Source organism: Trachurus trachurus (assembly GCF_905171665.1).
Source record: "Trachurus trachurus genome assembly, chromosome: 16".
In the NCBI taxonomy this organism is placed as follows: Eukaryota; Metazoa; Chordata; class Actinopteri; order Carangiformes; family Carangidae; genus Trachurus; species Trachurus trachurus.
This window is the reverse complement of record NC_139902.1, coordinates 18860222-18873974: the sequence shown is the minus strand read 5'-3', so window position 1 is coordinate 18873974 and position 13753 is coordinate 18860222. Positions and strand designations below refer to the sequence as shown.

Genomic DNA, 13753 nt, shown 5'->3' with positions numbered 1-13753 from the left:
CTATGGTAACAGTAATGTTCGGTACTTGTATGCAATCACTGTCATTTCATTTTATCATAGATTCATAATTCATAATTTGTGGGTTGAAAACTTTATGAATGACCCCATAAATATATCTACACTCTATTTTTAACTGGCTCTGACTCTGGACATCATTAAAAACCATTTGAAGTGTGCAGACATTTCCTCATATTTTCCTGATACATACCTTTGGATGGAAAAAAGACTGAATATTTGGTCCTTTGTAGACTTCTCAACCTCAGGATATGTCAGTTATTCAGTTCTTCAATCGACTTTCCCCTGGAAGGGCCATAAAGCGTCCTGTAGGCTATGTGACAGCCAGAAACATTGTTGGCTGTCACAGCTCAACATTCTGTACATGCATGTTCATGTCAGGAACTTGAGGAGACAGATGGTTTAGGGGCCATCAGCCAGATAGGTTGATCTAGTTGCACAAGCTCATCAGGTACGCTCACTATTTTGTCTTATAATATTCTTGTCCCTTTCTGTTTTGTTTTGTGTCTACCCACCTTCTGTCCCTTTCACCTTCCTTTACCCTCCCTCCGCTTGTCATGTGTTCTTGGTCTACAACACCTACACATCTGCTCTGCACGCAGTGTCGAAAAGAGCTGTTTAATGGTTGAGTCACCTCTTCCAAACTTCCCACACTATCTCCTCATAATAAAGTGAATGAAGGGTGTCAGGCAGCACTGACTTTATTCTCCACCCTTTCCCGGCCCAGTAAAGCACCTGTTCCACCATGACGGCATTTTCCTCTCTTGTAATGAAAAATAACTTTTGGCCAAAACATGCGTGAGAGACACGGGGAAGACAGGGGAAGTTCCACTGGATATTCTGTTCGCGCCTTCATCCAGCTCAGAATGATACCTCACCAAATGTCAGAAACAGTTAGCTTCTGTGTTTATTTAATACAGCAGGCCAAGGCCTTGTAAATCTTTTCACATGTACAGTATCATCACTGTGGGACCCCAGCGCATAGCAAAATGTTAGTTCCCTGGCTCTATCAAAACCCACTAAGGACCTTTTAGTTTAAGATGTGTGGTTAAAGAAGCGCTGCTGTGTACAAAATGCACTGCAAGTTTATTTGGTGAGACATGTTGGTCCACTTCCAAACTCTGGTGATTATCAGAAAATATTGTTCCGCATGGGTGCACCAGAAACAAGCTCAAGAATAATTTACAGTTGGAAAACAAAGTAGGAAACGTCATACGTAGGTTGAGGTTCCCTTCCAGGATGCTGTGGCACAAGAGGGCTTTTCTCAGTGATGTATAATGCCACTGCTGTCACTAAGAGTGGCGCTAACACATTTTGCATGATGAATGACAATACTTGACAGAGCGAGAGTGGGAGCAGGGCCCGCTAATGATTCTGCGGTTTCAGGGTGTGGTTCCATGGGATTTTGGCTCGGCTCACTTGTTCGGTCACTGTCTATACCCCTGACACAAAGGGCCAGGGCAGAGGATCAAAGATCAGTCAACGTGGTCCTATGCTGCGGACATCATAGGGAGTGGTGCACCAACTGACAGTCAGGACATGTATGAACACACTACATAGAGACACACACAGGGGAATGTCCCTCCCTTGTCTGTGCTGCTCTGGACATTGTCATGAAGGGTAAAATGCTGGCCAGAAAGCAAATCAGTGAAAGGCGCTCCTGGGACAACATTTGTTTTAATGAGGGGGTAACTTGAGATTTAGCTGATGATAAGGTTGAAAATGGGGGTTTTATCAAGCCAGATGTGCATGTGCAGGGCATGGAACGATATTTACACAACAGTACAAAAGAGATTAATTGTTGGTTGACTGGTTGAAGCATATTATACAGAATGTGTAATAGGTTGTATCGCATTTTCAGCTGATTATTAGCCACAGAATACCCATTATATCAGCACAGTGGCTGATGCTGTGTGTCATCCCTACAACAGCTGTTGCTGCTAAGGTATTACTTCCCCTGAGTGCATTTTCTGCAAGTGCACTTGGAGTAATAATTTCCAAGACATCACGCGAACAGGATCTCTTGGGCCTACATACCTCCTACAAAAGAAGGAGGTCGCCAGTATACTGGGTTACCTCTCTTATGGCCACCGATTGCAACAGACAAGCTAAGCCTGATAGAGAGGCCTTCCCAACAGTTTCTTATTGTCCAAAATTCCTGTGGAATACACTGATAGGAAAAAACTAACCCCTGCCCTCCTTTAGTTACTGTCGCTACGCCTATCAAGCTTTCTGGCTCAGCCCGTTTGCAGTTCACAACGATAACTTTGGCAGATTTGCTACTCGAAATTCTTTGTAATTTTCGAAACAATGGGATCTTGATTTCAGACAGAGGTGAACATGAAAAGTGTGTAACACTTGACTTTTGCTGACTTTTATTAACGTTTAGGTCTGACGCATTTACAGTAAAAGCAAGAAAAAGACTGTAAAATGCTGCATGCATCATGTTGTCCAAATGATTATGAGGCTAAAGCTGATTGCACCAGCCAAAAACCCTGTATTCTCATTAGCTGATAATCAATGTAGAAAACATACTATTTTTGACAATGAGTTTGGCCGATGTTGCAGGAGTATGTCTCCATGTCTAATAAAGAGCAGGCCAGCATGGGTTGCACCAGTTTACGTTTTTGCTTTGGAAAGACAAGAAAAAGACGTCTGAAATCTTTACAGCTCCGTGCAGCTTCATCGTGTGAAGAAATCTTAAGTTTATATTTACAGGCCTGTTGTGGCTAGTTACAGTTGCTAAGCTATAAATGGACAATCAACATTCAAGAAAGTGGTGTAGCCAACACTCAATTATCTCACACTTTGTTTGAAATAATAAAATTAATTACCCCTGTTAATTGTTTATCACTTCCTCTGTGCTATTGTGTTTCACTGCCTGCAGATGTTTAGACACAAAGCAGTGTCAAAACATCACGAAAATGACTCAACACCAAACGGCATCCACTCAAAACTACCTTGACCATTCGTGAGCTTAGAATTATAAGGTTCTATCTCCATTTTTTTCAAAATTGAGTTTTTTGCATAATATCATCCATTAGTGGTCTGTTAATGCCTGTGTGGTGTTATTTTTAAATTTTCAACATTTTTTAATTAGTTATTCATAAAATAAAAAGGTTCTATCAACCAAAACACAAGCCGAGTTGGAACTTTGATGCTCAATATCTCGGAACTACCCAAAACGGAGATAGAACCTTATAATTCTAAGCTCACGCATTCACTTTTTCCTAGTGATTATGGACAACCACTAACCAAATAGGGGGAATTCTTAACACGCAAAAACACACACCTCACAAATCTTCGAAAGTGAATTTAGAGGACAAACGTGCAGTAGGTGTACAACTGGGAGCCACAGCAGGCGAGCACTGCACGGATAAAACACCTTCTTTACAGAGAATAGCAGATGCCTGTCTCTCAAGGAATAACAAGAGCATTTATCTGGGGGCGTTTGACAGCTGCTGTTGAAGCGTCAATTCCTCTGTGTGTCTATTCTGAGTATTCCCATGTATACTATTAGTAATGGTCTGAAATATCAGCCAAGGTTTTTGCAGAAGAAGTGGACACTGATGACAAGTTGTGTCTTGATTTTTGAGTAGAGGAGGGTTTGGCTGAGACACTGACCTCATCTCAGTCAGTGCCGCATGTGTTGGGAGTCAAAATGTGACTTTGTCCCTCGCGTTTTGTTATATTGTGGCCAAGCCAAGCCACTTAAAATGCTTTAAGAACTCTTGTTATCCGATATTAGAAGGCCATGCCAGAGACAGGCACAATAACGCTTTGTTTCATCTTTGTTCCTGGAAATTAGTGCCGTGAATTTTGGCCACTTTCTGCAGAATGAGGATGTTTGCTAAACTATTGAAATGTAATATAGTGTGACGGTTATTTGTAATGTGAGGGAATAAAATAAATAGAGAGGAACAGGAGAGGGATACAGACAGTCAGAAAGGAAAAGCAAAGATCCTTCAACAGTGGTTAGCTGAGGTGTCAGAAAAATTAGATTCTGTGGTTTAGTTACTGTACTGCTGTGTTTGCAACCTAGTTTTGTCTTTGCATGGATGCATATGTAAGAATACATAATGCAACATCTACAGCATACATGTAGTCGCCAATAGTAGAATGATTGGCCATCAGCTGCTCTGCACAAACACACACACACAGAGAAGAAGACATGGCAAAGCAGGAGAGGAACAGTGGGTGGCGTCTAGTTAGTCCGAAGCTTCCTCCCACCCAAATTTTCTCACCCTCTCATCAAAACAGCTTCACAGTAAGTGTCTATACTGCACCCCACCCTGAAATCAATGCAGTCAAAGGTCTAAGATCACAAGGAACTATTAGCTCTCATGCAGAAAGTGGAGTCATATTCAACCTCCTTATGCTCCTTTTTTTTTCTTAATGTTTTCCTTTGGTGTCTCCCCTCTTGCATAATGAAGTCATCCCCCTGTTAAGCTCCGTTCCACAATCCCACCACCTGCTGAAAAAACCTGCTGCAGCAATAAGATTTTCTCAGAGATCCAGTATTTACAGGCCACCAATATTATGTAATCAGCTCTGAAATCATGGAATCCCAGTTAGGTTACCATTTATCTCATGTTTTATAGTAACCAACAGCTGTTCAAAAGGGGATTTTTCCTCTGCATAGAATTGTCAGTGCACGAATATTTCCCTCCTGCTCCGTCTCCATTTTGGAACAGGTATCCTAGGAAAATTCTACATGACGACCACAGAGTTGTCTCATATTCACTGACATAAAGTAGTGATCGTGCTGACAGAAAAATATATATATAAATTTGTGAGAACAGGCTGCCATGCCCTCCGGAGCTTTGTTGGGTCAGACATTTAAAATAATAATGGCATGTTTGTGGTTCATTGTGTCATCCTGTGTAGTAATTTGTTGTGTGTTATGCAGTCATTTCCGCTTTGTTTTCACTGTCACATTCGAGAAAATCTGGTACTGTGAGCACAGCATACCACTGCCAGCATTACAGATGACTGCTCCCACCCTGGCTAATAATGTCTGCACACTTCTGAGGCAACTTTGGATAAAGGATCCACAAAATGTTATGCTAGAATGGCTACTGCTGTACTCCGCCTAAAGACTACATTATTAACTACAGACCCATACTCCGGGAATTCCCGTTTTAGTTACTTATGTAGAATTAAAGCTCATTAAAGAAAAAGGTTTGAATATTAGGAAGCTTTGTCGTTGACTTAAGATGACACAAGTGCTGTTAAATATGTCGTAAGTTACAGAATGGTAACCAAAACAGTCTCTTGATAAGAACCAGATTACTTGTTGTTTCTGAAGATTTCAGCCACAACTTGTGGCCTTCCTCTGCAGATGGAGTTACTCAGTCGTCATGGATATGGCTTAGTTGTTAAAACAAAGTGTCATATTAACATTATGTGGTAAGACTTAACAAAAATAACAGAAAGGTTTGGGGAAAACAATGTAAAATGTGCTGCAAAATTGTGGTAAGTGTATTTATTCATAGATTTACATGTTTTGTGAATGGGTATTTTCACAGCAGAGATCCTGAACTGTCAGACGAACAGACTTAATTGCTCTTGTGTATTGCATTAATTTCCAGAATGGAGTCATTGCTTATGTTATTAGTTCCAACTGTGCTCTACTGCTGTGGTAAATCACAAGTCTGCTGAAATGGCCTGTTAATCCGATTCATTTGGAACATTGAAGAAACAAGAGCACTCTGATTCTTGCAAGGTTAGCAAGATTTTTTTTTTTCAGAAATCGAAACGACAGTATTTGGGGGATAAGAGAAAAACTAGTGAAGCTCATGAAGCAAACACATTAAATCCAAAATGTGAAGAAGCGAATCTTGCTCTGGAGTTCACTGTCAAATAAACTTGGTTGTAAAAATGTTTGGCAGTTTGGGAAGAGGTTGACTTGCATTTCACTCACTCAACAGAAACTAATGAGAAACATGCATGAAAAGAAACGTGTTGTTGAATTCAAAGAAAATTTGGTCTTAGGCTAGTTGCTAGTTTCCCATGTATTTATGTCGCTTAATATGCAATCAATTAACTCATTAAGGGGGAGCATGAAATGCACAGGGCCTCCAAATGGGTCATGGCAGAAAAAGTCTGGGAACCAGTGGGTTGCAGTGAGTGAAAATAAAAAGCATTATGACTTCCTGTAAGAGTTAATTACAGCACTGGTAAAAATTGAAAATGAGTATTTCACTATAGAAATGTCCTATACAGCTTCAAAAACCCATTTAATGCACTTTGGAAATGTCAGTTTTACACTGAAACAAGGCTTCCTGAATGGTCTCAGCTATGTTTGTCATGTATACCTTCTAGAAATCAGATAACACAAATGGACATATTAATGTATTTGTACATGTATGTGCACCAAATTCATGTACTGTATTATGTTTCGATGCCACGCTTACAGTGGAAAATTGAATTACGGTCCTATTAGTAAATGGATCCTGGTGGAGAAAGCAAAGTAAACATTTCAGGAGAGAAGAAGTCTTATAGGAGAACATCAGGAAACTCTTGCTCACTGTGGGTATATGCCAACAAACCAAACAATTCAAGCTTTATCTAGATTCTAGACATTTAGAGTGTGTGTGATCACACTGTCATTATCTGGTAGCCAAAGACAGTGACTCTTTCATTTCCACAGATTTCAGCCAGCACTTAACTGCTTCCTCATCTCTCAGGATACTGTAGATACAACAGATGCTTCTTTTTCCCAAGGGGGAAGACCACTTTCTTTCCCTTGGTCCCTCTGTCTTGCCCCTTGTGTGAAAGCCATAAGGTCAGTGTCTGTCTGTCTGTCTCACTGTCCGTCTCGGTTTCTCTCCCTGTCTCTCCCTCGCACACAGAGGCATAGGTGAAATCTCTGAGGTCAGTCTGTGTGACCTTTCCGTCCCTACATACACACACACACACTGTTTAGAGGAACAGCAGGCTGGGTTTGCCAGACAGACCTCCACTGCAGTGTCCATTACCTGGGTGGCTTCAGGCTCGGCTGTAAACACAACCCTAATGGCCTGGATGCTTTGATGTGACGTCTTTTTTTCTCTGACCTGCCCAACCCTGTCCTGCCACCACACATATACACACACACACACACACACACACACACACACACACACACACACACACACACACACACTCTTACCAAGCGGCCAGCCAAGGATAGCTGTCATTCAATCTAAGTTATGCTCTGGTTGCAGCACTTCCAATCTCTCAGCAGGGATTTGTGGGGCTGTGGCTTTATGACAAACATACGCACCGTCTGTCTGACTGTCTGTATCTTTTAAAAGTCATTTATAAATATGTTCAAATTCACATTCTCCCTCTCTCACACACGCCAACACAGCGGCTCCCCTGCTCTGTCGGGCTCATCACAGATGCTAACATACTTCTCTGATATTTTTCTCCACTTTGCTTTCTTTTCTCTGCCCCCACCCCTCTCTCTCTCTCACTACTACTACTAACAAAGCCGCACACACTACCCCTATCAGCATTTATTCACTAATGTATTTGTGTGTTTACACTGAGTAGAGGAAGCAGTGATAATAGTGGCTGTAAAGTAATCTCACAACTGTTTACACTCATCTCTTGGGCCTATCTCCTTCATTATCTGCAGCTGGTGTTGTTTAAGCGTGCCTGTGTGTGCCTGTGCCTGTGCCTGTGTGTGTGCGTGTGTGAGCATTGGACAGATCAGGTATTGGCAAAAGCTACTTACTATTTATATGTTACGTATTCGGTAATGTGCAACAAATTCTGAGATTTTGAGTTCTGAATTTATTAAGCTGGCAAATGCATTACTTTGATTTATTGCTTGGTTATGACATTATCTTTCAGTAAATTACAACTCCTTTCAAATAATATTTGCCAGTCAGTCAAATAATGTAATGTTATTAAATTATTTAAGAATTTATGGCATAACGTTCTTAAAGCGGTTAGCAGAGCCTTTTATCATCATTACAGCAATTATATTGTGTCAATTAATTCTTAATGGGTTCAAGATCCATCAGCCTTACCAACCACATAAATGATCAGACTACAAATTCAAATGCAAACATTAAAAGCAGCGGAGTTCTCATGTTACACAAGAAAACTATATAACATTAGGTAATCAGTCTATTTCCGATTGATTAGAATCTAAACATCGAGGCTGCATTTCCATGCTTTTACACTCTGATTACAGTTATTTTCAACAGTGCGTTGAATTTCATATGAAAGGTTAATTTCTTCCTACTTCATTAGAGTACAGTTTCATAGCTTAAACAACCAGAACTGGTTTCTGTTGCACCTTTGTAAATACCTGGCATATTATAGAAGCTTTTTGTTGGCCTAAACTAAAACATATTGTTTTATTGTATGTACATATGTTTCCTTTTTTCTCCAAGCATCTGGATGAGTTTTTCATTGCATAGCTGACTTACAGTGAGTAGGTTTTCCTTTGTGCATAAACTGTGAGATGAGACAAAACATGCATTCTGGGCTATACTTGTTTGCTGTGGTCATTAGTCCATCTCTGCAGGTCATACTATTCTGAGGGCCTGCACTTATTTCATTTTGCTGTGTCTGCACCCAGCGAGTTGGACTGAGCAGGCATTACATCATGGAAAAAGGTTTCCGATGCCCGCTCTCATTTAGAGCATGATATCATTCTGTCTCGCAGTGCGGACGTACACTAATATAAGCAGAGAAACACCCACACGCTGACATATACACGTGAAAGTACAAACACACGCAGCCATAAACACTGGTCAGAGGTTATTTAATGCCCCATGTGAGCATCTAGACAGCGTCGTTCAGACCACAGAGGCTATCTGACACTCTGTCCACAGGATACCTGATGCCGTGTGCTTCTGTCCAAAGGGTATGATGCTTACTCATCCTCCAACAACACGCACTGGTCGCAGCCCACGGCAAAGATCACAAGGTGGTCTATAATTTGATATGGCATCAATCATTATATTATCCCAATGACCATTCCTATGAGGTCACGGAGGTGACAAATCCGTGGTACAAGGAAATGCCTTTCAGTATTTATCAAAGCTCTAAGGTGTCACTTTTAATTGGCTACTACATTACAGCCTTTTGCCCACTGTGGCTCAGATGACTTTATTTTATTTTCTGTGCAAAAACTGATATCCGAGATGTAACTAAGTGGTGTAAGAGAGCCAGAATAAAACTTTGTAAAGTGTGCCAGTATGATATCATACTGTGGCAAGTTGTTAAATGTTCTTACATAATAAATCCATGATATCAGCTAACCACAAGCTTGTTTGTCACATCATAGAAATCCTGTTCATTTTTAGTGATGAAATATTTTTGGTGATGCTCAAAGAAACACATTCAAATATACTATATATAGAATACAAAATGCATGATGCAGTGTAAGCGTAATATTTCCAAATATGTCTCAGCTAAAATTTGTTGTGATTTTAGTTAATAGGCTGTTTGCTTGATGTCTACGTATTTAATGACTCCATGAAGGTTTACCTCCTATTTCCTTGCCAAATGCTAACAAATATCATGTCACCATGTCAAATGTGTTTCATGTATGTGTTGATCACTAAGTAAACAGCTGAATAGAAATGTTCATCTTTACATTCATCTCAGCCTCCCTCAAATAATCCTTTGATGATACTCAAGTGTGTATCTCCCCGCTGACAAGCCATGACATATGTGAGACCAGATGTAATTTCTCCGTCCATATTTATTTGGATTCGATAGTGCATTCATAGAGCTATACACTTCTCATCCTCCTTATACAACATTCCAAGCAAGTGATGCACCAAATTACTGCAAATAAAGTTTAGACTGTTAATATACACAAGGCTGTGCGCTGACAGCCACATTTTCGACGTCGTTTGGGGTAGATCTTTGGAGGCTGGGTGGGTGCATTGGGGGTAAAGTTAGGGAGAGGATGACAGAGTGTGTGATGAGGGATTGAGCTGCCTGCACCTTCAGTTTGGGGTCACTTGGGATGGATGCAGTGAAGCTTTGAGGAGGAGAAAGGAACCTCGGGGATTAGATGACATAGAAGACATAAGATTCTAGGGTGCTGTGATGGAAAAACATCACAGCCGTAACATAAACTCTACTGTCCTAAACTGAGCACATTGGGGTCAGAGGATTATGCGTCTTTGATGCGTCAATGTGGGATGCTTAGTAAACACTGTATCTTGAAACTGCCAAGTTTTCGTAGCTGCAGTATATTTGTTAGAACACAGAACAAATGGAGGTAATTATGAAAAAAAAAATGTGATGATGTTTGGTTTTAACCGTGATAAGGAGACTAACTTTAGGCAAGATGGGGCGGGGGGATAAATTGTGCAGTGGGGTTTAAATTACAACCTGGTGTTTTGGCTGTTCTGACTTGCTCTGAAGCCAGTCAACCATGAACAAATGTCTGAACTCTCAAGTAAGCAACACTCCACTACGTCTGATGTCAGTGATATATAAAGACATAATAAGATATATGAGGGTGTTTAAAATCATTTGACTAAGTCTATAGCTATAATAAGCTACAGTATTGTCAGACAGACGGTGTGTTTTAGGATTTACAGTGATTTCTATTCATATAACATCTGAAGAAGAATTAGCTGTGGAGTACCGCAGCCTCACTGCAGAAGAGAGGGGTGGCTTAATTATAGTGTCATTGGCAAATTCCCGCAGGCCTGTCTGAGTAAGTGATTGTGGAGCTGTGCATGTTGACTCAGCGGGCTTGTGTTGTGTTGTCCCAGCTGGTCTGTAGGAGAGTGGGGGGTATGCAGCCGGAGCTGTGGAGGAGGAGAGCAGACGCGGCAGGTCCAGTGCGTCCAGAGAACCAGCCAGGCCAACGTAGACGCCCTGGCTGACTCTCGCTGTGCCCAGCCCACCCCAGCCAGGAAGCAAGCCTGCAATACTCAAAGCTGCCCCCCAGTGTGGACCACTGGGGCATGGTCACAGGTGAGTATATGTGAAAGTAATCTGCACCAGACATTCAAGAATAGGATTTTTCACATGTGTTTATTACACTGATGAATGAATGTCTCACTGCTATAGTAGTATAAAATAAAATGCAACCCCAAAACTTAATCCACAGGAGGAAAAAGAGTTGGAAGCTGCACACTTACTCTACACACCGTGTTGCTAAGCCTTGATGGCTTCACCACATTTTATGACAGTGATCTCAGTGGCTTTAAACTATGAATGTGCCCACTGAAACCTCTCATGTTCTCGGCCCCAGTTCCTATACATAATGTGCAGCGACACATTTCACTGTTAAATTCCCATTTAACCCCAAAAGTTCCCAACTACCTGCCACAGGTGGTGTCCAGTTTGCTTCCTCTGCGGCACAGGGCAGTGCGTCACAGCCCCCTGTTTCTTGGATGAAGTGAAACACTTTCAGAAGTTTGATTTAGGCTGTCGTGAGATTTGTGCATGGGATCAGAATGAACATTGGGGGAATTATAGACCCTTCTCAGAGGAATCGTTAAGGAAGTAAAGCACAATAAGTCACTGTGTGTGGAGAATGTGAATATATTGTAGGCTGTACATAGCTGGCTTGTTAAGCTCTTTGGCCAGAGATGTGTCTTTCTATGTTCAAGTCATGTAATGGCTCCATTATGTCAAATGTTGAATTAATTTTGACAAATCCTCACTTTGAGCCAAGAGAAAATGGAAATGTGGCCTCTAAAAGTGTGAATGCACTTACAAATTAATCCCATTTATAATATGCATGATCAATGCTATATTGTTTCTGAATAATAAAATGATATTTATAATGGGACCTGGATTTGATTTTCAGGAATCACATCCAGGTCCCATTATAAATAACATTTTATTGTGTGAGTGGTTTAGGAGTCTTATACTGCTCCAGTAGAGATGTAACTGATGTATTATATTTGCCTTCTGATATTTGCAATGAAATGATGTTAATTGTATTGTCTTAGTCACATCCTTCAGTCAGAGAGAAAGTAAAGCTTAATTTAAAGGCATTATGTGTCATCATTACCATGTGTCTCTCTTTCCTTGGCAGTGTTCTCGCAAGTGCGGCAACGGCCTGAGGAAGAGGACAGTTGCGTGTACGAGCACCAACCCAGGTGCCCAAACACACACTCTGCCAGACAGCGTGTGTGCAGGCTTGCCTAAGCCTGCCAGTCAAGAAGGCTGCTTCATTAAACGCTGCCAGAAACAACGAAAAGTCCAGTGGTTTGTCTCCACGTGGCAAGAGGTAATTCTTTACAGCCGTTATAAAGACTGATGAGAGCATATGACACTCGAATAAAGCAGGAGTTGTGCAGTATGTAAAATATTTTTTCAAGCAAATGTAAGTTTTCTTTCTTCATTCCTCCCTCCTCCATTTCCAGTGTTCAGTAACATGTGGTCGCGGCTATCAGGCACGCTTCATCAAATGTGCAGAGAAGGTCTGTGTTGTATTTGCTTTGTTTATTCACATTTAGCACAGTGTTGATTCTTCTTATTAAATTAGATACTTTAAGACAAAATGTTGACAACAGCTTTGAAACTCTCCAAATCTCAATTTGTTATAATTTAGTTGTTTTTTTAATATATGTAGTAGATACAGTGCTATAGATTTCATTGAGGGTTTCATCTTATAGCTACAATGGCACTTTGTATCAGACTTGAATAGTGTTTGTTTCCATAATCTAGGACACTGCAGGAAAATACAGAGAGCTTGCTGCCAAGAAGTGCCACCATGTTCCTAAGCCCACAGTAGAGCTCCAGAGACCCTGTACCCTGGCCGAGTGCCCCATCCGCACTACCCCACCGGTCCACCGATGGGGCACGCATCAACGCACCTATCCTCCGCAGCCTCTCCCTCAACCTCCACCCCGGCCAGAATGGCACTCAACTCCTTGGTCTCAGGTAGGTTTCAGCATCGTTGAGTTACAGTGTTAACTAATCAGCACTTGATGATTGACATCACAGGGGGCATTTAATATCTGATACTGAATGTGATGCCTGGCATTCATAGTATTCATCAATAAGGCCTTGTTTGTACTCTCCAGTGCACAGTGACATGTGGCGGTGGAGTACAGGCGAGGACGGTCCAGTGTCTGGCTCAGGGGAAGCCCTCTCCTGGCTGTGCGCTCCATCTTAAACCTTTAATGTCTCAGGCCTGCAACACCAACTTCTGCCCACAACCCGAGAAGAAAGGTACTGAAACTCTTGCCTAATTAATTTCTTACACTTTTGGATAACTAAAATTGCTCCTCTTGTAAGTTATAGTCTGACACTACTTAAGCAGAATCAAACTCTGATGTTGCATGATGCATGTTTGTTTCCTTTTTTTCCACAGACCTTGTGTGTAGAGATTACTTCAACTGGTGTTATCTGGTGCCCCAGCATGGAGTCTGCAACCACAAGTTCTATGGCAAGCAGTGCTGCCAGTCCTGCTCAAATTCAAACCTATAATCAAACAAAGTGACTCTGTCTGTGTCACAGACAGATAGGTAGTTAGATAGACAAAAGACTATATTTGACGTCCATGCTTGAAAAGACATTGTTTTTGCTTTAAGCGTGTGGCGAGCACTGAAAAACAAAGGACATTTCAATGGAAGTGCAAGAGAGTTACAGTGCCCTTTCTTCTCCCCGCGATGCCGGACATCTGGATGCAAGAACGTGATTCTGACAGCACTACGCAGGAATGTGATCAGGACAGTACAAATAAAGGAGAGAATTATGAGGAGGAACTAGCAAAATGGGAATCTTGATTAAAGCGAATAGGACTGACATG

The 13753-nt window shown here is 41.4% G+C and overlaps 1 protein-coding gene across 1 annotated transcript in view; it reads left to right on the top strand.

Moving 5' to 3' along the window:
* The window catches only part of adamts16 (ADAM metallopeptidase with thrombospondin type 1 motif, 16), a gene marked incomplete at both ends in the record, with an annotated part of 51244 nt that extends 37813 nt beyond the window's left edge, over positions 1-13431 (top strand). Inside the window, 6 exons of the mRNA XM_083990302.1 lie at positions 10755-10959; positions 12032-12226; positions 12363-12419; positions 12667-12882; positions 13026-13173; positions 13316-13431. Coding sequence (XP_083846428.1) covers positions 10755-10959; positions 12032-12226; positions 12363-12419; positions 12667-12882; positions 13026-13173; positions 13316-13431 — 937 coding nt within the window. The remainder of the gene's footprint in view (positions 1-10754; positions 10960-12031; positions 12227-12362; positions 12420-12666; positions 12883-13025; positions 13174-13315) is intronic.
* Positions 13432-13753: the final 322 nt, after the last annotated feature.